Source organism: Sander vitreus, chromosome 5, assembly GCF_031162955.1.
Source record: "Sander vitreus isolate 19-12246 chromosome 5, sanVit1, whole genome shotgun sequence".
Taxonomy (NCBI): domain Eukaryota; kingdom Metazoa; phylum Chordata; class Actinopteri; order Perciformes; family Percidae; genus Sander; species Sander vitreus.
In genome coordinates this window covers 6716312-6743490 of record NC_135859.1, presented here as the reverse complement: position 1 = coordinate 6743490, position 27179 = coordinate 6716312, and the positions used below count along the sequence as shown (strand labels likewise).

Sequence of the window (27179 nt, the reverse complement as noted above, 5' to 3'; positions counted from 1 at the left end):
CCAGACACCAGAGAAATACATCAGCCAACGTGTAAACATATCGGTGTAATCAAGGTCGTCGATGCAGTCGCGACACACATTTGTTGCTAGAACATGAAAAGACCTCATTATTGACCGTTTTCTGCTGACACAAACGAGAACGTCTTAAAAAAACAGCATTAGGCACGAGGGACTGGTAAAGGCACATGTGGCAATATGTGCTATCAAAAGAAGTGAGCTGTGGTTACCTCAGATAACACTTACCTCAGGGAAAGGGAGTTGCTGGCTCTCCGATGAGGACGAGGGAGGGAGGCCGTCCAGAGCGTCAGTATCAAACTGTGAGGCACGATCACCTGGCGTGTGTGGGGGAGTGGGCTTTCTTGGTGAAGGGCTGGGATTGCTTTCTGAAGTGGGAGTGGCGGGAGTGAGGCTAAAAGATGGGAAGGGGGGGGGGGAAGTTAGTTCAACACCTCTGAAAACAACTGCGTGGTTGCTGTAACCACACTTGCAATCAAATAGAGGGCGAGTCATATCTTGCCTATTGTTGACTCGGCTGTGATTTAGCTGACGCACCTAAAAACAAACCTTAAAGCAAGCCTAAACACAAGTGATTCATATAAATATACTTAATAGACTAAATTCTTTCTTTCTATAAATTTGAATTGAATGATTTTTTTCATTCTTATTGGTGTATTGGTTAATGTTGGTGATATTATTTTCTGACCACAGGAGGCCAGTGACAGAGACATAACTGACACAGAAGAGCAATCCGTCTGTGTCTTAACTTCTTATCATGATCAACGATAGCCCCGTAGCTACGGAAATATCAATTATTATTTATCCTGCTACAACAAATGGCTTCCTGTGGTATAGATTCATTCATGTTTGGATTTAGTCTTTTCCGGGGGACTGTTTTGAATTATTAAAAGATGAAATAACAGTGGTGTTTTCAATTCAACGATGCGTATATACACAGTTCTTTATCAGAACATCCACAACAAAAAGGGAGATGATGGGAATCTCAAATCTGATCCCAGATGACTTGTACTGCTCTAACATTTACTTTCAAAAAGGAGGCATTTCACTCCAGGATGGCTGGCACACTGAAAGCAGAAGGACATCCATCTTCTTGGTTTCCTTTAAACTTGCATAGCACACTTCCCCACCACAGCATGACATCCATAGTACAGAGGTTCTGAACATTTAAAATGAACATTTTGTTTTTTGTCTGAGACAATGTTTTTCTATTATTTTTAAGTAGTTGGTAAACCTCTCCTGTTATTGGGTCTGAAGTGGTTGTAAATAAAAATTATTCTATCAAATGTACACGGAGTTTACTAAAAAGAAAGGTTTTAACAGTTTTCCGCCTGCCGCCATCTTGGCTTTTTAAGTACACTCTGTGTACACAAACAATGTTCTCAATGCTCGAGTTCATGTGTAGAGCCCCTGGTGATACTTTGAGCAAAGTTTCATGTTGTGTTGAGCCTTCTTAGTGTTTTAAAAATAGCGATTTTGATGCGATCATAGTAGTGCCCCTAGCACTCCCATTCAAAAGGCCATTTGACCGAAAACGAAAATACGGTCAATCTTAAAAGTGGCGCTTCCGTCCTAATTATGCTTTTAAACGAAAGTTTGACTCGGGTACATTCACAAAAAGACCCTAAGTTGCATTTTGGCGAGAGTTATGCTTTAAACATTTGATTAAGTCTGCCTTTTTAAGCCAACAAAAGTTAATGATAGACTCCAGTGGAATCTTAGTGACACAACCCTTCAGTCGGGTTTCAATTAAGTCCAGTTAACCACTTATTTAAAAGTAAAAATTGTTATAAAGATTTACCACCTTTTTTTCTTTTTAAAAAGGAACACGCCGACTTATTGGGACTTTAGCTTATTCACCGTATCCCCCAGAGTTAGATAAGTCCATACATACCCTTCTCATCTCCGTTCCAACTAGCCTACTGCTCCCAATAAGTGACAAAATAACGCCAACATTTTCTTATTTACATGTTGTGATTTGTATAGTCACAGCGTGTACAAATAACAAGGTCACATGAGACACAGCCATCTTCTAACCGTACTGGGAACTATATTTTCGGTTAGAAGATGGCTGTGTCTCATGTGACCTTGTTATTTGTACACGCTGTGACTATAGAAATCACAACATGTAAAATAAGAACATGTTGGCGTTATTTTGTCACTTATTGGGAGCAGTAGGCTAGATGGAGCCGGTTACCTCCAGGATCTGTGCTAAGCTAGGCTAGCAGTGGGTGCGTCAGACAGAGTTACAACACGCACGGAGATGAGAAGGATATGTATGGACTTATCTAACTCTGGGGGATACAGTGAATGAGCTAAAGTCCCAATAAGTCGGCGTGTTTCTTTAACTTAGATAGATATTTAACTTCTCAACGGTCACCTACGGCGCTTACCGTAGTGGTGTTTGGATTTCTTTTTGCAATGCAGTGGACATTTCTGTTAGTGTGGGAACATTGACTTGTGTTGTGTACTTGTAAACACACTGAACACAAAAAAAAGGCATGACAACAGCAGGTTTACCTGTCATCGGTGCGCAGTCCCGTCTCCCAGGTCCCATACTGACTGTCGGTGTCACGGACCGGTGTTCCCGAGTCCTGCCCCTCCTCTTCACCACCGACACTTTGCTTCTGCTGCTCCTGGAAGCAACAGGGAGAGAACAATCATTAATGAATGAGGAGGAATCAAATGAGTTATATAACCGAGCAGCTTGAGACAGGGGCGATTCCAGGATTATTTATGTTGGGTGGCATGGGGGGGGACGACCAATAATCGGGGGGGGGCGGGATGTGTGTGTGTGTGGGTGGGGGGGGTATTATTAGAATGCAGCATTGAAAATCTGCTTAGAAATGTAGGAAATATTGGATAGGATAGAACAACACAATGCAATTCTGCTAAATAAAACATCACATTCATTATTAATTTCACTTGTTTTCATTTAGAAAATATTGTATATCCATATACAATAAAATACACATTTTATATAGGCTCAGTCTGCCTTTAAAAAAAAAATTTGGGAGAGCAGGTGCCACCACGTGCCCCCCTTCTAGCCCCGCCCCTGGCTTGAGAGACAACAACAGCAGCTCTCGCTTGACACCTGAACCCTTTCCAATATAGGGCTGCTCGATTATGGAAAAAAAAAAAAATCATAATCACCATTATTTTGGTCACTATTGAAATTGCGAATATTTAACATGATTACTCATCGACTTTTGGAAAGATGTTGCATTTATTGAACTTAAAAAAAAAAAAAAAAAAAACAGTAAATAGTTTAACAAATCAATAGTGAAAACACCTTGAACTGTGAAATAAATGATAAAGATATATTCCAATGTTTAAACAGTATTCAACAGTAAACACAGAAAAAGATTAACTGTTGTAGTGCACTTTCACAGTCTTTTGAAAACAAGTAATGAATAAAATACAAATAAAAAGAAAAACAAAATAATTGTTTCCTTCGATTACATTGTTTTTGTGATCGTTAGGAACCAAAATCACGATTAAAATTTTTAATTCCACAGACCTATTTAATAAGACCATTTAGATTTGTATTGCTAAGCCAAGCTAATACAGTAGTTGGTTATTCGATGCTGCGTTATTATGGAACGCACTCACAAGACCCGCCCTTCAATAGCATTCACACACTACTATTGGCCAGGCGCCATGCTTACGCAAGGTAACGTAACCCGATTTGTTCAGGTCCTATCCCCTGACCAATCGGCTATCCTAACCTTAACCACTCGAGGTCAAGGCCTAACCCCAACCAATCGAACTGCTTCGTAGGACGGGACTTGCCTAGAAGTTACATGGGATCCATAATAACGCGACAGTGCTACTGAAGAGCTGACAGTGTTGCTAATGGAGCTGCATCCTGTCGAGCTTGAGCAGCCAGCAGTGGTACAGTAATGAAAAGGTGAAGGGATGAGTTAATGGAGACAGGACCAGAGTGGGGACAAAAAACCGAGATGGGTGGGTGATCGAGTGTGTGTTTGCTGTCTACTGAACCATGCCTCTTTTAATGAGGCTGGTACAGAGGACATACTGTCTCAAAAGCACACAGGGCTCACAGAACTGCGCATGAACTGATAACCCTGGCCTATATAGGAGAGGAAAAAAAAACAATAGAAAATGATTCTGTCCTCAGATGTTGCCTGAGGGGTGGACAGAGAAATGTGATACACCTGGCTCTGTAATTGCCCAGGTTCCTAGACCTATGTGAGCAGTGACAGTGGATCAGAGTTCTCATTCTTAGAGCTTCATGAATGCTATCCTTGTTTTCTTTGTGTATGTGAGAGCAGACATACAAGGGTACTTCAAAAATAGCGCAAGAGAGACAATGGGATAGAAAGAACGTTTGCGGTAGAGCACGACTGTGATATATTTTGGATTGAGGGAGCATAAGACAGCTGAAGAGAGTGGACGAAAAAAAGAACAGCAGAGCATTCATCAGCTAAGCCTTTCCTGACAGAAAAAAAAAAAGAAAACAGAGAACAGTGAGAAAGGCATTCAACACCGCTCCCTGCATCGGAGGAAGCACTTGTTCTCAAGTTCATCCTCTTCTCAAGGATTTACAGCACTCACACTTTTTACATTGACATCACAGGGTCACACCACTTACCCTTGAATACACACACTTCAGAGTCCCGCTTCCACTGACAATGAACAAAACCTCTCTGCCGAATCAGACTGTAGGTTGAGCGTGCAGAAACACTTACCACATACACTCCACTTATCTAGTGATCTTGGGGTCAATTAAATGCTTATTTAGCTAGATGAGTAGGTCTTCCTCAAAGAATAGGCGACAGAGAGACGTATGATAGTAAGTCTGAACTATAGAAACATTAATGAGCGATTTATCCCTTACAGTATCAACAGAAGCCATAGATCAATAACACATACACAATATATTGCATGGGTGCAGATCTAACAGCAGCAGCCTTGATGATCCTTTCATTAATGATACGTATAATGGATTGTGGCTGGGAAGTAAATGTAAATGTATTGAGGCTAATTTACAGGCTTAAAGTTTGGCTTAAAGGCTTCAAATTAATTTATTATTGGATCGTCTGGGTAGCCTAGAAATCTAGACACACCCTAGCGGCAGCAAATTGAATTTGCAGCCAGGGGGGGTATAGGCACGCTCCGTTGGCTTACGAGCTGGAAAAACCAAACTCTGGTCAGGCCAATCAGATCTTGTATAGAGTCGGTGGGCGGGCTTATGGCTGCTGCTGCTGGCGAACAACGGTCTTCTGGAAGACTTGGACTAAGTTAAGCTTTTCTTTGAGAAAAGAACAAAGAACGGCACTGAAGTCATTCTTAAAAAAGGAAGATGTGTTCGGAGTTTTGTCGACCGGATACGGCAAAAGTTCAACTAGTTCAACTAGCGTTGCTCTGGTTGGTTATGAGTGCAGAGGGAATTTGAAAGACAACCGTTTATCCCCGCCCCTCGGATTGAGCCCTGCCAATGGTGAGTTCCCAGACTCAACATCTTGATGTGGGTCTGGCTTGTCAGAAATTTTGTGTGGTGTAGTTTCGTCAGAAATCGTCGCTTTAGGCTACACATGGCTGTAATCTGCCAGTAAACAGATTTAAAAGAGTAGAGGCTCCTAACCGGAAACATCAAACCACATCTATCCCATCTTGAGAGAAAAATGGAGAGGTCTTCAGGAATTTGATTCAATTGGGCCAGTTTTAAAGTTTCTTCCATGTCAGCTATTATTCGCCTTGTTTTATGCTGTCCAAAAACATAAGACACATGTTAGAGGAAAATTTGAGAAGACGCAAAAGGAGTTATCATATCCCATCAAGCACATCAACTCTTTTTCGGCGAAGGCAAAAAATACCTCAAAGTGAGCGGGAAAAAAAACGTTTTTACCCAATTGAGGAGGTTTTATTGAATTTTGTCGTTTCCATCCAGCTTTTTTAATGCGATACTTCAAAATGTGCATACCAATACATGAAAGGAAGCACAGCTGGTGTCGGACACCTTCTTTCTGACAGCAGAGTTGGGAGAGCTGCCACAGACCATTTATACATTTTTCTGACAATCATGCCTATTTAATGCAGAAATTGAGCAGAGGTATGAAAGTGGGCAAGTTTTGAACTTCTCTCTTAGTTCCAGCTGGAGACCTCGGCATTAGGTCATCCCTCTCTCTTCTACCTGGCGCTGTACATTTACATTACTGTTGTCAAAATGCCAAAAAAATAAATACATCTTAAAACCAGGTCTCGTAAAATTCTGGTAATAAAAAGATACTATCCTGTGGTTGAGTGTGTTGCTCAACCTAAAAACACACCCAGAACACACCCTCCCCAATCAGCATAGAGGACAAACATTGCCTTTGCTCGAACATGTTGAAAAGAGTCGCCATAACACACAGCAGCTAAAAGAAAAGACTTATGGCAGACTTCTGAAAGCAGAAGTTGTAAAGCCGTTCTAGAGGCTCTTTCGTAATCTCATACCATTTATTATTCAGTTCATTTATCTACAGACACTACAATGTTAGACAGCTTTATTGGCCAAACAATAAAAAAAACTTTAAAAAAAACTCAAGTGCTCTGCTGAATGAACACTCACAGGTGCTATCAACCACATGCATGGAGAATATGGTTCTCAGTAAGGAGGCGTACTGAACCAACAGGTCCAGTAGCAATGATGTATAGCTGTCAGGAGGAAGGCTTTTCCTTAATAACATTAGCAATAGCCAGCTTCCCTGAGACAGGAAGGGTGTGTCGGGGAAAACAACATAACAAAGAGCGGATGAATGGAAGGATGAAGGAGAGAAGGGGCTGATCACTAAATAGGGCTGACTGACAATCTGAGGAGGGAAGGGGCTGGAAAACGAGGCCTTGGAAACTACTACTTGATAACACACTAATCGCCGGGTGCCACGCATAGCCCGAACGACACACTCACACAGGATGGAGAAACAGCTGTCCAACCTCAACAGTTAAAATGGAAAGTCAGTTAAGTGCATTGGTGTACCTTGGAAAGGGGAAGGGCTCTTTTGTAGAGCACCTAAGGGCCCTGACACACCAACCCGATTATCGGCCGTTGGACAGTCTGGCGAGGTCGGTGACTCGAGTCTGTTCGGTGTGTTCCGTGCCGTCGTCCGTCGGAGGAGCCGTCGGCCTTCATTTTGGCCGACCCGACATGCTCAGTCGGAGACAGGGCAGTCGGGCGAGCGGATGAGCCTCTCAAAATCTGACGAAAATCCTTTAAACCGACCTTTGTCGATCTGAAATGAAGACAGATTCAGCAACTGCATGGTCTATTTCTCGCTTAAAATGTTTTCAGAAACACGTTTCGGTGAACTATTTTAGTACAATATGAGATCGTATTCTGAACAAGCTGCCATGACAGTCTGGCTGCGAATTTCCGGAGAAACAAGACCCACGTGACGCGTTTGTTCTATCAGCTGCCGAGAACAGAGAAGCGCCGCTTGCTGCTATGGAGACGTATTATGTTTCGCGTACGCTCAAGTCGGCGTCGCCTCAGTGTGTTTTGAGGCATTTTTTTGGGACCTCGGGGACCCAACTGATCAGTCCGACTGCCTTTTCTGCCGACGGTATGCCGTCGGCCGGTCGGGCTGTGTAAGCAGCTTAACAGACGGTCTTACATCAGAGAAGCGGAGAACGCATAGTGAGCAGCTACTGTAGAAATAAGTGTGTTTACATGAACACAGCATCCAAGACACATGCTTATAACTAAGTTAACAGCAATGTCCAAGAATGTGTGTGCCATCTGGGATCCCAATCGGCGCTGCAGTCTTTACAGTGTGCGCTGTCTTCGAATCAGACCTTGTAAGCCATAGAAATCTCTGTTAAGGTGTTATCTCAGTATTGCAGCTAACATCAACATACAGCTGCTGTGACTGCAACCTGGCTCATGATCGTGGTATGAGCTTATCCAAGTTACTGTAAATGGGATCTGACCTGACCATCTCAAATGCTGAGACCATTAACAGCCATGAAAATACTTTCAAACCATGACAATACTCTTGTTGTATGCCGCCACTCCCCATTCTCTACTCTCTGCTCTTATCAATGTGGCTCGGGTGGAGTGGGAAAAAATGCTCTGTGTGCACTCTCGCACACAGCAGTAATCAATATCAATATCCTACAGATATTCAAAAACAACTGCTCCCACGAGAATTAATCTTGTGTCAACAAATGGGCATTCTAGCTGCATGTCAAAGGGGCCAAAGGGGTTACATTAAGACAAACCTCTGCTGGGAAACCCAACAGTACGGTGTTATTCTTTCATTACATAAGTGGTTCATACAGACTCAGGGCTCAGTGCTGTACAAAGCGTCTGGTAAGAACAGAGGGAAAGAATGTAAAGACCTGACTTGGCTTAAACATTTCACTCAGAGAGCACTGGACTTGACTTAAAGGATTACTCTTTTCTTTCAGCCCGTTTTCTTGTTTTCTGGTGGTTGCCAATATGTTAGATGTGTGATGTGTAGATGTGTAATACATAGGCTATTTGGGTTGTGCATTATGTCAGTGCACTGTGTCATTTTGTGCAATACATACAGGGTCGGTCAATTAAAAACTGCCACTGAAAGAAGGAGTTAATGTGTTACTATATAGGTACCTGTCTAATGTATATGAGAGCATGTTTTGTGTTGAGAGATGCTTATCTTTCTGTATTTTGTGTTGTCTTTGTAAAGCTGCAGAACGGACAGAGTCCAAAACAAAAATCCCTTCGGAGACAATGAAGTATATCTTATGACGATTGTTTGAGTACAATTTTTGTCTCTCCACCGTCTTAGATCTCCAATCTGTTGTCCATCTCATACGTACAGGGCTATTAGCTGGTCCCAAAGATGATTTGAAGATACAGAACAGCAATACACTGCAGTTACACGTCCATACACAGTAGGCCTGCACGATATTGGAAAAAACTTACATTGCGATATTTTTTTTCCCTGCGATATATATATTGCGATATGAAAAAAATTCAAGGGGACATAATTAGCCCTATTTAGAAATACTAAATCATTCTCAAATACTGGGGTGATTTCGTAGGGGAGTGCATCTACAAAGAAAATGAAAAAGGAAATTTTGTTATGTGAACAAGTCTTTGTTGAACTTTAATGCTTTACAAAAACCAAAGCAAGTAAGCGCTGTGATTACTCTTCTGAAGAGATTTTGGAGAGGGAAATTAGGAAGAAATACACTGGTTGACTGACATGACACCATTGTATTCATATAATATCAATCCAGGCTAAAGTGAATGATATTAATAATGTTGCTTCCTCTAAACGTCAGGTTGTGGTCGACTAGCGGGGCCTGCTTTGGTTGTTTGATGAATTGATTAAAATAGATCATGATTGGTGGTTTGCTGTGCATGCAGAGCCTGCATGTCACACTCTTCAACAAACTGTGTATCCAAGAGCACCTAAATCAGTGTAAATGACGTTATATCAGAAACAGACTGCTGTTGTAGATTAGTGTTACGTTTCCAGCGTCGCAGCTCCGAACCATAACGTTAGTTGGGACAGACGCCTTGTTTCTTTAGGCTAACTATGTTAGCTTTAACCTGGCTGGTAAAATGGCCGGGATATGTCGTGATTACGCTGCATTAATCAGGTGATTTAGTTTGTCTTTGCAGCGAACATAAAACACTGACTACTGTAGCTTCACTACCCGTGGAATAGCATGTGCATGTCAGCTGCCGCTTACGGTACTTTTCTACACACGAGAGAGCCTCACTTCCCATAACATCCCCCCCAGTCGGACTAACCTTACGTCACATGACCACCTGTCTTAAAGGGGAAGGGTCGGCCGGTAACAATCATGGAAAAGGAGAACGGTGAAAGTTTACTTTTTTATCAAGCAGCAAAGAAGTTGTAGCGCCAACATCGCAACGTCCTGCGATGTGACTATCGCGCATGCGCACATCGCGATGTAGACGATGAAACAAAATACCGTGCAGCCCTAATACACAGTTATAATATAAGTTATATAATAGGGTTACACAGTTAGCCTGACATGTTAGTTATTTTTGATATACGTTTTAATAAGGCTCACATACTTCTCACCGATGATTTTGTCCCGGCATCAGTTCACAGTGGTCCACCCAAAAATGAAACAAATAGTCAATGCTCTTTGAATGTGCAAATCCCAAAGATTTGTATTCATTAATTTGAAGTCCAACAATAATACATAACGGGCAAAAAATTTTAACCTGTCCGAGCGCGTTTGTGTTTTATGTATTTTATGTTGGTTGTGTCGTTTACATTTCTCTTGGTGGGATAATAAAGTTGAACTAAACGTGCTTTTTGCACGTATGATTTAATATACGGTATTTGTTTAAATTTAATTGTATAAGCTTTTAATACCTGCTGACTTACTTTCACTGATGGGTTTCCATACGCTTACTGCTTGTATCCACCACTCATGACACCAGGCGGGTCATTTTAAAGCGTGGTCGACATGACAAGCTGGCAGTTTATATCAACACAGCATCTGATACGACACAAATGCCATGTGAGAGTACTTAAATGGTTTAGAGACTTTAAACCTGACTTCATATCTACCTATATATAGTTGTATAGCCATATGGGAAACTATCATGGAGTGCTAATTCAACTATTCACAGCCAGATTTGTTAAGGCAACAAGAAACACCCAAGATGAAAAAGCATTCAAAATATTAAGAACGGCAAAGTACACTGGTTGACTGGATACTGACTCTATTGGCTGAATTTCTAGTTTTGCTGTCACTGCACGGCACAGACTAAAGCCAAAAGTACACAAATGAAACCATTAATCAACTGTCATACACACCTCAAGTTTTCCATTATCTGCTATAATGGCAGCCAAAGCTACTGTATTCAAAGCCACCCAATACCAAATACATGACTGCGGTCACACACACAAGAGAGCCACATGTGGCAGGTCACTAGTATGTCATAATACACAGCCCCACATAATAGTTCAGACATCAGAAACATGCTGCTTAATAGAGACCACAACCACAGTTGGTGACTAACTTGAAGCCAGCACAGCCAACAGCCACACAGACGTCATAAAAAACACTTCTTATCTTTCGGAGTTGTGACTCATGAGGAGTTGGACAGTAGTTCAGCAAACAGGCGTAACCTAAAGATAGGAACGACTTCACTGCAATGTATCCCTACATGGATTTCTAAGTCTGTCCTTTTACAGAGCACAGAGCTGGTTAGATGTCAGAAGTTTAGTTTTTTTGGTAAAACTACTACATTTGTGGTAATGCTACTATAGTATAACTTCCCTAAGGCCACTTTTCTTCTTTTGTCAGCCCTTATGCCTAATGCTATCACTAAAAACAGAAATGGTAGATGACATGACGACCTGAAGAACCAGTGTAACAACAGCTTTGCTAAACAAAGATGGACGGACAAAGAAAGGTTTGCGTTGTGCCAAGCCAAGGGCAATATATAAGATGGACAAGTGCTGAAAGCATAGAAAGAGATAGATGAGATCAGAGAGGCAGATGGATAAGTTCTTGACATGTTTGGCTAGAGACCAAATAGTTGACGATGGAGCAGCTGTTACCACGGTGACATTACAGAACCGCATGGACATTGCTGCAAAATGACTTGAATTCCACTTGTGCTATATTAAACTTTAACATATGTTAAAGTAATACTGCTGATGAGCATATAGTTGAAGTAATGAATCACATTGGTGCCTGGCAAATACTTCCAATAATAGTTTGGTGATAGTATCGGTGGTGAAATGTGGTACTGGTGCTCCCCTGGTGTGTGTGTGTGTGTGTGTGTGTTGTACTTTAAAATGTGTGTGTTGTCTGTCTTACAGCAGTGGGGGTGTTGGGTGCGGTGCGCCTGCGTAAGGACAGACGTTGCTGGCTCCGCAGCGAGAACCTGCGGATGGACTCCCTGCTTCGGGAGGCCAGGGAGCGCAGGGAGTTGGTTCTCTTGAAGTCCCCAGTCCCGTCGTGTCCCCGGTCGACCCTCTCCCCTGACAAAAAGCCGAGTGCCCCGTGAAGGGAGCGACGGACATTTCCCACCCATCCCGACACCTGAGAGTGGGCCACTGACAGCTTGTCCCCCAGGTACTCCATCACATTCCACTACTGGCCAGGCCTGCTGCGTCAGAATAGAGTCAGTGAACTGAGCTGTGACTCTTGCTATCACAGCAGCAGGGAGTCATTAGAGTCTAGTTATGCTGGTGAGGTGGCAGTCCAGGGACAGTGTCGTAGGTGTTCACCGGTGTGTGTTGCTGGGTCGATACTGCGGCGGTGAGTAAGGCGACAGAGAGAACAACAACACAGCTCAGCCAGTCCAATGTGGTGATGTTGATGGCGTCTGCCGATTACAGCACTGCAGCACGGATAACCCGTCAGTCCCTGACCGTCACAGGACTGAGCCTCTCCTCAGTTTCACTTCTAAATGGCCTTTCTGCAGTGCAGTCCCACTGGAGCCATCTGGTTTCAACTCATCACTCTCAAGGCTCCAGCCTGTCGGCCTGAACGGATTTGTGAAGCTTTCTAATGCCTTTTTCGATGCACACGGGATACGCTAGCTATGATATGGCCCACAAGTGGGCACGTAAAGGGTTATGGAAGGCCAGCACTTACCATTTGTTATGCAGGACACTACTCTATGAGACAGCCAGACTGCTGCGCTATCTACCAACAGGTTTCTCAGCCATGTTTTTCTGGCTTCAAGTACACAAAGTACAAACTACAGAAGTGACGATAATAATAGAATCACATCCTCAACATACTGTTTATGTTTGGCACAACATTCAGTTATCTGTTTCTATCACATAGGTTCACTGTGCTAAAAATACTGATTATGATATCTGATTTTTTTTTTAAGATTATCTGTGACACCTCTGCCAAATCCAGGTATCTGTCCTGATTCAAGCCTCAATTACAGCTGACCTGACTCCAAGCTGTCCCAGAGCTGTCGATGATGTGTTTCCTCTGAAACAAGGCCCGGGTTAAAAGTTATAAAAAAAAAAAAAAAATCCATCCATCCAACGAGACTACATTTCCATGGTGCCCGATACTGTGCTACCCTCTGGCAAAAAGCTGCGAGGAGAAATGGTGCAGGACAGCTGGTGGCAAAAGAAAAGCTGCTGTAGTCATTCGTATTCCATAAGAAAAACCAAACCAGAGGGCAACTAACGCAGTGCCAAACAGAGGAAACAGGAGGGAGCACTGTGGTGGGGAAGTCACATCCACAGGAGAAATGGGGAACAGAGAGAAAATGTTTCTCTCGTCGCCTTTTTCTGCAGGTACGGGCAGGTAGGAGAATATGCGTCAGCAGTGCTGCTCTCTGTAGTCAGCGCTATAGGACTCACCGTCAAGGAGAAACTGGGTGGAGAGAGGGAGTGTGGAACACAGTCAGTCAGAGAGAGAGAGAGAGAGAGAGAGAGAGAGAGAGAGAGAGAGAGAGAGAGAATGGGAGGTCTCTGATACAGAGCGGGAGGGAGAGAGAGGAGGGTGATATATGTTCTGCGGTGCTCTCTCTCTCCAGCCTGATTCAGTTGCAGGGCACAGCCAGAAGGGAGAGCGATAGCTAGAGGGAAAGTGGGGATGACAAAGTATGAGATGTGATGCAGCCAGATAGGAATGAGCACAAGTGCATGATCACGTTAAAGAGGAAACTATAAATAGATTGATTGGACATGTGTGAGAGAAGAGTGAAAAGACAGGTTGGCTACTCCAGTGGACTGAGATTGTACACACATCAACCACTTTGTCAGCACAGTGTAGCCAAAACGCAAGAATCACAACTTAGAGTCACACTCATGCAAAACACTTCCTGACTTCCAACTTAAACAGGCATCTGTTATATGGTGCCAGTGAACTGGAAACCTGAATAAAGCCACAGCAGGCGACTCCAGACACACTTCAGAGAGCTAACCTCGAGCAAACTGGGACAGAGGGCCCTTAGAAAAGATGAATCCCTGTCCACATATGCCCCCTACAGGTAATCTGATTAACTTCTCTTTGAAGTGCTATGCTAAATGCAAGTCAGCTATGAGGTTCTCAGTTTCCAACAGAGCACAAAGTGACCTCTCTCACGTACTCCTCATCCAGAAAAATGGCTATTATTAAGGACAAGGTGACGCAGCACGAAAAAGCTAAATTACTCATATTAAACATTAGGTTACAGCAATAGTGTTACTTTCCTGTAGCGAGTGGTACCAAAAATATTAATTTTTTAGTAATTCTGTATTTTTCTCTGTAATAATTCTGTGTTCCCAATGTGATAATTGAGATAATACTCAATATTTCTGCTGACGAAAAAAATCAACAAGTCAATCAACAGAAAATGAACTTACTATTTTGATATCATTTATAATTTGAATAATTTCTAAAAGCAAACAGTTGCTGGTTCCAGCTTCTTAAATTTCTGCTTTTCTTTTTGTTTTTAATTCATTGTAAATGGAATACTTGTGGGTTTTGAACTGTTCGCAGTTTTAAAACGTCACATTAGCCTACTGAGTTTAGCCTCCATAAACACATTAGCCTCCATAATTTCATAGACAAATAATCTTATTACTACTCCAAATTTCCCCTAATATTCCTCCTAATGCTAAACGTCACCTACTGGGAAGTGAGTCATGGCTGCTCACCACTTCCCCTCCTCTGCTGACATCATCAATCTGTGCGCAGCCCCAGCCTACAAACTCAACCAGCGACCACACAAAGGAGATGAAATAGGATGCAGCTAAAGTACATACAGCATACTGTACTGTATATGGTAGTCTCGCTTTGCCACACCCTCCTCCGAAAGCGCGCTGAAGGAGGGTCTGGCTACTCCACACAGCATTCAGGGATGGGAGGAAAACGTGCTCTGGTTTAATGGCATTTCTTTAAACCAATCAGAATCGTCGTGGGCTGTGCTAAACTCCGCACAGAGCCGCTGCAAAATAGTCGCGCGAGAGAAAACTCAGTTTGGACAGATAGTCTAGCCAGCTGTCTCAATTTAACAGGCAGAGATCTGAGGAGCAGTCAACAATAGTCCTCAGAAATCAAAGAAAGCGGAAGGAAATGGAAAAGACGTGCATCCGGCGGAATTTCCGGCTGCACGGGAGCAATCCCGGAATTGGAACGTCAAGGATATAGACTATGTACCGTATATGGTAACTGCCTACATTAAGTACTGTATAAGAGGCCGTATGCATCTTCCAGAGAAACATCTGTAATAAGAGAGTTGTGCGGCCACTTACCCAGCGGCAGTGTGGAGTCAGACAGCATGACCACATGTACAACACAGCTCCCAGCCCGGTGTCCATCTCTGCTCTGCCCTACTCAACAGCCTCAGGCCCTCCATCCTTAAACTAATGATGTCACCCCACAACTATTATCTCATCTGAGTCTGCTTCCACCAGTAAATACAATGTAGGGAAATTAATCATATCCCATATCTGCTACCACTGATGGATTTTCTGTAAATTCCAAAGCCAAATTCTCAACCTGTTTTACAAAACATATTTTCTGGGATTTTGCTCAGGAGGCGTTTATTTGTCTACTATGCAGCACATACCAACGTGTAAAATACACATTTTAAGTACCTGCTACTGTCATAGAAGTACCGCTGTAGAGATCAAACAATTGACAGATCGGTCGATTGACAGAAAATGTATCTTGACAATCGATTTATTGTTTAAGTCATTTTCGCCACACAAAAGGGTCAAACATTCCCTTGTTCCACCTTCTCGTTTGTGGGGGAATTGCTGCTCTACATGTGTTATGCGATAGTAAACTAAATATCTTTGGGTTTCGGACAAAACACGCGCATAAAAAGCAATGTAAAGACGACCGTGACGAAGGACGACCTCTTCAGGCAGGTAAAACTGGCTGCTTGAAAATCAGCCAGCCAATCGGGAGCGGCACTGCGCTCTGCTGCTCGCTGAAGAAGACAGTTTAAGTTTCAGTTTGGAAGAGAGCACTGGCGTCGAAAGACTGCGCAGTTTATATATAGATCAAATAAGATAGTGTTGCTGTACTTATTTCTAAGTTCCTAGAATTGTGTGCGTGCAACTACCAGTAAGTTAGAGAACTTAACCAAGACTTTGTGGACTGGTGCCAGTGGAACCACCTCCAGATCAATGCTGGTAAAACCAAGGAGCTGGTGGTGGATTTCCGCAGGAGCAAGCACTCTCCACCTCTGCCGGTGAACATCCTGGGTATGGACATCAATGTGGTTAAATCATAAGTACCTGGGTGTTCACCAGAACAATAAACTGGACTGGACTGACAACACCACAGCACTTTACAAAAAAGGCCAGAGCAGACTGTATCTGCTGAGGAGACTCAGGTCTTTTGGGGTGCAGGGGGAACTCCTGAGGACTTTTTATGACTCTGTGGTGGCATCAGCCATTCACTTTGGAGTGGTCTGCTGGGGCAGTGGCATTGCAGTGGCAGACAGGAAAAGACAGGACAGGCTGACTAAGAAGGCCAGCTCTGTTCTTGGTTGCACAACTATAAAACGGCCTTAAGGCTATAGGACATTGTGACAGGCCTTTTTCAGTATTTTGTGACATTTTGTAACATATTGTAGATGAGTAAACAAGTAATTTATGAAGAGACAAAATAATTGTTAGTTGCAGCTCTATATGTGATTTATTTATTTTTATTTTTTTACACTGTACACAGTGTCATGGTCAAATTTAGCAGCGACACGAGGACAGATATTTGAATCACAAATGCCTGTATTTAAAATAAGCGTAGTCACACTGTTGCTGCAGTTCAATAAGTGATCGCATACGTGTACTACAGTGTCTTATTGGCAGGGCAAACTGGACCATGGCTACTTTAGTTTTCATAAAAGGGTGAAATCCCACATTATAAACAAATGTGAGGAGCTGGTCATGCAACACAGCAGTGCGTTTTCTTTTTATTTTATAATATCATTGCATTATTGGTCAGAGTATCTACTACAGTGGGCATCCTCTCATGTGCAGCTCAAACATTTGCAAGGCTGTAGCAACATGTAGCACTCTCTGGAACATTGTGTGCCTGATTAAAACCACAAATATTACATATATATAGCAGATGACTATCACTCAGCTTATTTCCATACAAATAACACAAGCACTGACAATAGCAAAGAGCAATCACAAACACTGACACCAGGAAGACTGACACTCACACACCGTGACACCACCACTAGATGGTGGTAGGGACCTTAAACTCACGGTGACTTTATCTGAGCTCCGTATCACGCAGTGTGTAATTATGAGACAATAACTGATCTTCTGGTTTCATAGTGTAGGCCTTCAACCTGGCCCTACAATTACAGTCACAATGACAAAAACCCAACTGAACCCCACCCTGCATATTAATAAACACTTGTAGATGACATATCTGTGTATGTAATGTGTGTAGTTGCAAATGTGCATACATATTTTAGTCCCCCCCCCCCCTCACATTTCAAAATGTAAGACACAGATCTGAACTATAAGTGAAAAGGTTAGAAATAACAGGTATAACCAATCAGCACCAGAGGAATACGGTCACATACAACTATTACGTGTCTGCCTGGCTGCAGGACCCATGATCATTGCAGGCCATTTCACCTGACAGCTGAGCCATGCTGACAGGTTTCCAAATGAGCAGTGAGAACATGTACTCATTAACCATCTGACAAATCCAATCCTGAATTACAGGCCTGAGAAAGTGTGTGGCCTCCGCTTCCCTGGAACGTGACGTTGGATGGGTGGAGGTGAGTCTAGATAACTGCACCATTAACATTAGTCACCGACTATTTACTAACTGAGCAGCAATTCAGCCGTAAACGCTTAGTCCACTAACTGCATTCCTCTACCTTCTACCTGCCGTCTGTCTTTAACGCACAGGAAAACACACACACACACACACACACACACACACACAACTAACTCGTAATAAGTGCACACAGATTCTCCTCCCTGTCTCCACAGAGCTGTGTGAGAAACAGTCCAAAAATGAATATAATAGTGATTATAATAATGGGTTCACAGCCAACCATCAAACTAAAGCAAAGACTCAGAAAGAAGTTTCTCATCTCCAGTTCTCGCCAGTTGTACTGTTGCCAGTTGACTCACCCAGCTGTTGGGGTCCTGCTCTCTGTGGGCGCTGCGACTCCTTATCCTGGAGAGGCTTCCCTCCACGGCACTGCTCAAAGGAGCTGATCGCCGGGACACACTGCGAGAGCGCATCCTGCTCAACTCCTAACACAGACACAGACACAGACACAGACACAGACACAGAGAGAGCTATTCATATGCCACATGAGAATTGCTTGACCCATTATCTATTAACTATATTCAAACTTTCTGACTTGTTTTTTCAGGTGCCATGGCTCACACAAACACACGCTTTTGCCTTGCTTTACAAAAATGTTCTGATTACTTCCAACACATTTGTATAATAACATCTATGACATATACAGTACATAGTGTACATGTGAAAGTCATATTTTTAAAATGTTGTGCAAAATGTAAAAAAAACAACAACAAAAAAACAACATTTGGTAGCCAGCGGACATGCAAAGCCAGAAGATACTGTTATTTCAATAAAAGAGAAATGGCAATGCTGGAACAACAGCCCTTTTTGTCTTTGGATTTTTACTACTCACCTGTTGTGACACACGTTAATAAAACCAGTTTATTGGGAGAACTGAACCGTTTCAGTGATTTGTTGGTTTTTTTTATCCATTGTTTTTGTCTAGCTCGTCGAATACTGATTATTTTATCTCTGAACTGCTGTCTGGCGGTTCGGCCCTTTGCCACTTTTTGCCACTTTTCTACTGGAATAATGGCACATGTGTACATGTGTTTTGGTGCGTGTTAAAAAGGGCTATGGCTGTGTGCACATAGTCCCATACTGTCTTTCTATCTCAGGCATCTACAAAATGAAAGTGCTTCAAGATTCCCATAAAAACAGGTAATAGTACAGATAATACAAGCTGCTGTCTAAAAAAAAGTGGATTATTTTGATCTATACTTAGGAGGATTGTTTTTGCAATAATCACAATCACAATAATTTCGCAATATCACCTATATTATAATAGCATCATCATGTACAACATAGAAAAATATTGTATGTGATTTGAACATACTGAGATACAAACATACACTGTACAAAATGAAAACATATTCCACACAAACTACTAATTTGTGTCTCTGATAGTATTTCATGTGTATCTCGGACTCACCTGAGATCCCTGTGATCTCCTGGGGCTCCGGACCTCTCCCCTGCTGTCCTGAGGCTGTGGCTCTCTGGGGAGCCATATCTGCTCGGCAGGAGCGCTGCTGGAGACCCCACCTGGAGAGCCTCCACTTTTGGCTTCTGTGCCGGGCAGAGGGGCCAAGTGAAGTGGCTCATCTGGCACAGCAGACCAGTGCCTCTGTGGAACTAGGAGCCGCTCTTCCTGCCTGAGGAGGAGCTGCTCGGGGCTGAGTTTGTTGCCATGTTTTCTGGGTTCGGCCATAGGTTTGTCCACAGACATCTCAACAGGTCGCAGCTCCCACGGGTCCTGTGGAGACGTTGTCCACGCTGGGCTTGTGAAACCTACTGAAGCATGTGGTGGCACCCTCCAGCTAACATCGACATCAGGTGTAGGCTGTAATCTAGCTCCAAACCCAGTGTCTACACCCTGAATACCAGAAACAGGAAACAAGTCTTTACTGGGGGAGAGCCGAGCTTGAGATGTGAAGGAGTCGATGTCGAGGATGGCGGGTTTGTACACCTCTTCTGCTCTCGGAGACGGCTCCTTCCATCGAGTTGCAGGGTCACTGCGCTGGGAGGTAGCCCTGGAAAACGGCTCATTTCGGAGCACAGAGTCCAGATCCAACACTTTAGGTCTGAGGGGTGAGGACTCCAACCTCACCCTCTCCTGTTCCTCGTTCTTTTGCCTTTCCTCTTTCTCTTTTAGTCGCTGCCTCTCAGCTTCTTGCTGTTTGGCTATCTGTCTCATTTTATCTGCCTCCTCCCTTTCCATCCTCTCCCTCAGTCTGCGTTTCTCAAGCTCCAACATTTGTAGTCTGTCCCTCTCTGCCTGCTTTTGCTTCTCCAACTCCAAGAACTGTCTTCTCTCCATCTCCTCCTTCCTCTGCCTTTGGTTTTCTAACTCTTGTCTCTCAAGGTCCAGTTGTCTCTGTCTCTCCCTCTCTATATCTCGTTGTCTCCGTCTCTCCAGCTCTCTCTGCTTTTCCCTCTCGATCTCTTTCTGGTGCTCCTTCTCCATCTCCCTTTGTCTTTCCCTTTCTTTATCGAGCTCTTTCATTCTTAGCATTTCCTGTTCTAATGCCATCTGTTTGAGTTTTTCTGCCTCCTCTCTCTCCTTCTTCTCTTTAAGTCTCTGCTTCTCAAGCTCCACGAGCTGCTGCCTCTCCTTCTCTTTCTGCTTCTGTTTTTGAAACTCTAAGAGCTGCAGTGTCTCCAGCTCTTTAATTCTCTCCAGCTCCTCCATTTTCTGTTTCTCCTTTTGGATTTCCAGCAGCCGTCTCTCCTTGTCCAGCTCTTTCTGCCTCTCTTCCTCCCTTTGTCTTTGCCTCTCCTGTTCCCGCTGTCTCTCCTTTTCCTGCTCTCGCAGCTTTTCTCTTCTCTGCCTCTCCAATTCTCTACGTTTTTCTTTCTCGAGATGTTGCTGCCTTTCCTTTTCCAGTTCTCTAAGTCTCGCTCTCTCCAGTTCTTGTAGTTGCTGTTTCTGTTCAAGCTCTAACTGTTTCTGCCTTTCCAGCGCACGCTGTTTCTCCTCAAAGTCCTGTTTCTCCTTCTCAAAGGCTTTCTGTCTTTGCCGTTCAAATTCTCTTTGCGTCTCCCTCTCCTTCATTCGTGCAAATTCTAAATGTGCTTCTTTCTCCATTTCCAGCTGCCGCTGTTTTTCCCTCTCAAGCTCTTTCATTCTTGCCATGTGTCTGTCTGTCTCCTTTTTAAGTTCCCTTTTCTTTTCAACTTCCATCAATTCCTCGGTCGTCTGTCCGTCCAACGCTGACCTGATCTCCCTGTGTGACATGTGCCTCCTCATCATCAACTCCTCAACTTGAGAGTTTTTCCCGAAAGCTTTATCTAATGATGGATTCCTCCTCATTGGAAGAACCTTCCCTTGAGAGCTGACCGCTGCCGACGTCACAGAGAAATCATCAAAGGGCCCGGCCGTGTCCCCTATGTTTCCTCCTGCAGCGAAAGGAGAAACTGGCTCCTGTATTTGTCCAGTCAGAGCAAAGTAGGTTGCCCTGGGTTTCGGCTGCTCTTCTGTCTGCAGCATTTTCAATCGTTTAGGAGCTGCAGCCTCCTGTTCTGCCTCTCTCTGCCTGTCTCTGTCTTGATCCAAAGCCACTTGTCCTTCCCTTTGTGATCCCTTTAGCATCTCTTTCTCCACACTTTCCTCTCGTTTGAGACTTGCAGTGGTCCACTTGGAAAGAGCTCCGACTCTCAGATATCGAGGCTGCGGTTCTGGCATCGCAGCCAAAGCTGGTTCACATGGTGCTGAACCGGTCCTCTCCGTCACCGGCCTGCTGCCTTCGGAGCGCCTGGAGCGTAGCGTCATGGCCTTATCCTCCCACTGCGCCGATGGGATGTTCTCACTCACTGCCCTGTTCTCTTCCACTGCCTGCACGGTGTCAAAGGCATGGAACACCTGCAGAGGGCATGATGGAGATAGAGGCTCTTTGTAGGTGGCAGTGACCAGAGTTCCATCATCCTCACCGTTTCCTCTTTTGAATGACGGGCTGCTGAGCGAATCATCAGCTGTGTTTGCAGGCTGGCCCTCCTCCACCATCAGCACGCTGTGCCTCTCCACGATGTTTTCAAACAACGACGCTCTCACTGTCTGTAAGTCACTGCTGGGACTTCTTTCCTTGAAAGCGGCGCCAAACGTCTGTCCCGTCTCTGGCCCTTCAGGCGTGGAAGCCTTTTTGAGCTGCTCTTGGGAGTCTTTCAAATCCACAAATGTCCTCTGGTCACTGGGGGTGGTAGCCAACTCTTCAATCTAAGGAAATTCAGAAATATACTGAGATGAAGTAATAACAGCAAGCTTGCCACTTATTGTCCATTTATTAATTTAACGATCATGCTTCTTTTTTTCCTCTCTCAAACTTTGTCACCATTTGAACACTATGTTACACAAAAAAGTGGAATGATCTGACAGAAATAGAAATGTTAAAAGACAAATGTGACTTGACAACATAACAGGATAAAACATAGCCCTCAAAGGAGTTAAAGTGACTGAGTGAACAGCTGTAGGCGTAGAAACGATATCCCCTTATTCTACGTACGTTCTCCTCATAACTGTGGGTGTGGTGCAGAGGTGGTAGTCAAAGCCTCTCTGTGTTGACCTTTTCCCAGTGATCTCCTCACTGCGCGTTTCATAACCGGCTTAGGTTTCACGGCTTTGTACATCTATGGCAGTGACAATTCATTTTGCTGCAATTTCCTCTAGGGATTTCTTTTTTTTTTTTTTTAAAGATTATTCTTTTTGGCATTTTAGGCCTTTATTTGTGACAGGACAGCTTAGACATGAAAGGGGAGAGAGAGGGTCAATGACATGCGGCAAAGGGCCGCAGGTCAGAATGGAACCCACGGCCGCCACGTCGAGGACTGAGCCTCTGTATATGGGCGCTCGCTCCACCAGGTGAGCTACCCAGGCGCCCTGGGGATTTCTTTTATTTATTTTTTTTTTTTTTAAACACAGACAGACAGGGGTCGACAGCAAATGTAAACACTCTTAGTTTTGTTAAAGGTGTATTTCACCATGGTTTACCAATGCAGCCTAATATAATAGTAAGTATGGCTTATTCTGTCAACTTTCATTTTGTTCAATTGACCGTTTCGTCTTTTCTTGTCTTTGCTGTGTGCATGGGTTTTTATTTTGGCAAGAAACACACTTAGTTTAGTTAGTAGAATGCAACTCTGTTGCAGAGGATAGCACGGGAAAGCTTTTCCCAGCACTAAGCTGCATTCTCATTTGCCTGTTAAAACATAGACTGAGCCACAAAAAAAGCTTGCAAAGCTTAGTCCCTTCCTTACCCTCCTCTGAGGATCTTTGCTGATCTCATGGCGCTCTGTTGCCTCACTGAGGGAAACACTGCCAAGGTCTGGCGACCTCTCAGATGAAAACCTAATGAACATACATCACACGAGACAAAAAGCCATGCATGACAATGGAACTCGTGGACAAAGACATGGGACAAGAGCAAGCTGAGCAGACATATTATTGGCATTATTAACCCTTACCTTTTAGTCAGGTCGAGGGGCAAGGGGCGGGGCTTCAGTGGTAGTTTCACAACGGGGCTCTGAGTCGGTGTTGTGTCCTCTATCAGCTGCTTGATGAGCTGCTTGACGCCCACTTGTGGTTCGGTTTCAGGGACGGGCTGCACTGGAGAGTGCAGATCTGACCCCTGACCTGTGACGCCCGTCCCGGGAGAGGAGGATGAATCCAGGAGGAGACTGATTCGTGACTTGATGCTAACTGCCCGCTTCTCCTCATCAGTTTCTTTCACAGTCTTTTCCTCTGTCTTTTTGTTGCTTTGGTCTGAGACAGCAGGCTGAGCTACGCCATCGGTACTTTGTGGTGTGGGACTCTTTGGGGTTTTCTCCTGCTCTCTCTTCTGTGGCAGTGCCTTCTCCTCTGGAGTGTTCTCCTTAGTATTTGCCTTGGGAGATTGACGGTGCAGCGACAGGCCGATTGACTCAAACTTGGCCGTGAGATCAGCTGAAAGCGGCCGTCTTGCAGAGCGAGGGGCAGGAACTGGTGTCTCGGTCTTGGGTGGACTGTCGAGGAAAATGGCTGACACAGGTCTGGGCCTGGAGCCTCTGGGCTGCGGCCGCAGTGCCACTGTGGCCGCAGGGTTAGCTTTTTCCTTTTCTTCTTCCTCCTCCTGCCCTACCTGATTGAGAAACCCCATGGACTTGGCTCTGGTCATGGAGGCCCCACCTTTGCTGGATCTCATCTGCTTCGTTTCATCTTTGGTTTTAGTGTTTCCAGACCACTCTGCTGCTGGAAGTTGTTTAAGGCTCTTGGAATAGGCCAAGTTTGATGAGCCAGGTTTCTTCCTCACTGCTGTTACAGGGGGCATGGGTTTGCTAGGGTCTCCAGGGTCGAGAGGAGGGGCGGGTTTAAATGGCTGGGCTACTGGCTTGGTTGTTTGTCCAGTGTTCAACTTACTAGGGGTTTTAAAAAAGGTAGGGCATGGTCGGTTGGGGTTAATTGACACTGGGTTGGGTTTGCCTGTGGCAACTGGTTCCTGTGATATTGGACTGAACGGAAGCTCTGGTTTGTATCCAGGAAGGCGAGTGGACTCTGGTCGAGGCTTGGTTTGGGGCTTGGGAGCAAGTATGGGCTTAATGGTGGGATTTCTCTCCACAGCGAAAGGTTTGGGAGTGAGCCGTGGCTTGGGGCCTGGGACTGGCTTGTTAGGTTCTGGAGAGAGGATATGGGACTGGTTGATGGAAGGGATCTCGATGAGGCTCATATTGCTGGAGTCAGTCAGGGGGCTCAGGTGAAGTCGTCGTCCCACCACTGATCTCCCTACCTCCCCCGTCTGAACTTCTACATGAGCAGCCAGCCTCTTCAACAGCACCTTTAAAGTGAAAAGAAAAGAATTCGCCTCATAGCACTCACACTATCTAGCCCTTACTGTGGACTTTGCCTGGGAGTGCCTTACACTGCGGTACAACTATACATAGTGAGGAAGTTATTTACATGAGGTTATACTGATCCCTCTAAAGGCCGTTACAGACCAACCAGACGGCCGACCGTTGGCAGAAAAGGCAGTTGGACTGATCAGTCTCCCTGAGTTGGTCAAAAAAGTGCCTCGGGACACACCGAAGCGACGAGACGTAATACGTCTCCGTAGCAGCAGGCGGCGCTAATCTGTATTGTCGCCCAAAAAATGTAAACCGGCAGCTGATTGGACGAACGCGTCACGTGGGTCTGGCTGCTGCTTCCGAATTTTGGATCTTTCAACCGGCCATTAATGGCGACTCATTCACAATACGATCTCATATTGTACCAAAATAGTTCACCGAAACGTGTTTCTGAAAACACTTTAAGCGAGAAATAGGCCGTGCAGTTGCTGAATCTGTCTTCATTTCAGATCGACAAAGGTCAGTTTAAAAGATTTTCGTCAGATTTTGAGAGGCTTAGTCACGGTCATCCCGCTCGCCATTTTCGGGTGAGTCCCGACTGCCCCGTCTCCGACTGAGCATGTCAGGTCGGCCAAAACGGACGACGGCACGGAACACCCCGAACAGACTCGAGTCACCGACCTCGCCAGACTGTCCGACGGCCGACTTTATTTCTGTACAAATTGCTGCAATTTTTGGAAATCTGCTAAGTTTATTGTCACTATTGAGATACATTGCACGCTACCCACTAGTCTGGCTATCACCAGACCAAGCTCAATCTTTTAAGACTAAACATTAGTCTGGGGAGTCTGCTCTGTATTTTCTACTGCATAAGAGGCGTGATCAAAGGGCACGGTTCAAATGACTCTGTACGCAATTGGATAGTCCTTCAACCAATCAGACCAACGATCCGGGTGAAGTAGCAGCGACAGCGGCATCAACGGGGTTGCTGCGCTTCGGTGGCCCGGCTTGTTGAATGTAAACAAAAAGCTGCTTGGTCGCTTCTTTATCGTCATTGTGTTAAACCCGCCAATAGTGCGCTAGGTGGATAAGCCAGTTTGTGATTGGTTCCCGCAAATTTTGTAACGGAAGCAGAATAGAAAGATGTACAGGTGTTCCAGCCTGAGCTGCAGGGCGAAATCAAATCGCCGGCAGATCGGGCTGGGTTTACCCCGTCTAGCTACCCACCCCCTTTTTTTAAGATTAAAGAAACCAAGAAAAAAAAAATCTATAATTTCCTATGAAGACCCTCTTCACTGTAAGTAACTGTAGTTGTGTTAGTTACACTGTGACTAATCAAAGCAGAAAAAGTAATTACACCTGTGCTTTTTTTATGCAATAACATATGAAAATCAGTCTGATTTGAGTAAGGACTATTGTTTCAGCCCCTGTTGCATAATTGATACGTTTCTGCTGTGACGGCTATTTAAATGTGGTCCTTTATTTTTACATACACTATGTTTGTTTGGCTACATACTTTGCATACTCTTTCAGTAAATGCCGGTGGCTCAATGTTTTGTTCTAAAAACAATAACTGTATATAATTATAATGTATACGTTTACTATGTTTCTTTATCTTTGTTCTGTAGTTAGTGCAGTTTATGCAGTTAAGCCTAATGCAAAAGAAAACATTACTGGAGCCTGGAATCAGTACAACTTTTGCCTCTGCTTGACCTTCGTGCATCACTAAGCTGAATTACTAGCGCAGTCAGGACTGTGTTCCTTTAAGGTGGATCCTGAGGCAGGGGAGGGGCGTGACAACAGTACAATGTCATGGTTTTCATTTCTATGTTGTTGTAACACAGGCAAATCAGGCTCAGGCAGTAAATGGGGGATTCCACTGCAAACTCACACCAGACTGTCATTTAAGATGCAGCTCCTCCCCTAATGAACTTCTGCATGCTTATCTTGACTATATAATCCAAAACATCTCTATAGTGATGAATTTTAGATAACTGGAGAGCACACACTAGGACGATAATCAGTTGTATCGGTTGCTTTCTAAAGTGAAAAACGAAGATAGAAAACATTACAACTCAAGCACATCTGTGTTGGCCCTTTAAGAGACTCCTTCACATCTGATAATGCGTTCCACATGTTGCTGTGTCGAGATTTTTCACTGTACAGACCAGCAACAGTTCTTGTGGGAATATTGCTGTGGGGATAATGCCAGCATATCATACCTGACCAGATGTCCACCGTCTGCTGTAGAGCTCTGGCTTCTGTTGTAACCAAGCAGCGATTTCATATCACACGGGGGGGAAGGAGTTGAAGGGGCCTTAAGAAGAACACACTTTGTGTCAACAAAGCACACAAGCTTTCACTGGTCGAGACTGCTGCGATTAAGGCTGTGGAGGAGAAATCACGGCAGAGCTTTCTACGGGGCTGTCCAAACACTTCACTGTGGCGTTCTCACGCCTCCATACAGACACAAAGAGATGATAATGTTTACACTGACAGAGAGTTGGGTAAACATAGGCACACCCATACAATCGAGCAAATGACATATGTCCAGACGTACGAAAAAAAAATTTAAAATGCATAAAGAAAGTCCGGGAAAGGGAAGTTTGGGGTCCCCTGCT

At 44.2% G+C, this 27179-nt stretch overlaps 1 protein-coding gene across 2 annotated transcripts in view; it reads right to left on the bottom strand.

Moving 5' to 3' along the window:
- The window catches only part of LOC144517962 (uncharacterized), a 34627-nt gene that overhangs the window by 5640 nt on the left and 1808 nt on the right, over positions 1-27179 (bottom strand). The window contains exons 2-8 of one of the 2 annotated variants that reach the window (XM_078250266.1): positions 26781-26945; positions 23206-24551; positions 22999-23089; positions 19184-21961; positions 18072-18197; positions 2536-2651; positions 244-409 (exon numbers count right to left, since the gene is read on the bottom strand). In XM_078250266.1, coding sequence (XP_078106392.1) covers positions 244-409; positions 2536-2651; positions 18072-18197; positions 19184-21961; positions 22999-23089; positions 23206-24443 — 4515 coding nt within the window. In that variant the 5' untranslated portion in view covers positions 24444-24551; positions 26781-26945. The remainder of the gene's footprint in view (positions 1-243; positions 410-2535; positions 2652-18071; positions 18198-19183; positions 21962-22998; positions 23090-23205; positions 24552-26780; positions 26946-27179) is intronic. The other variant, XM_078250265.1, reaches the window with a different exon arrangement.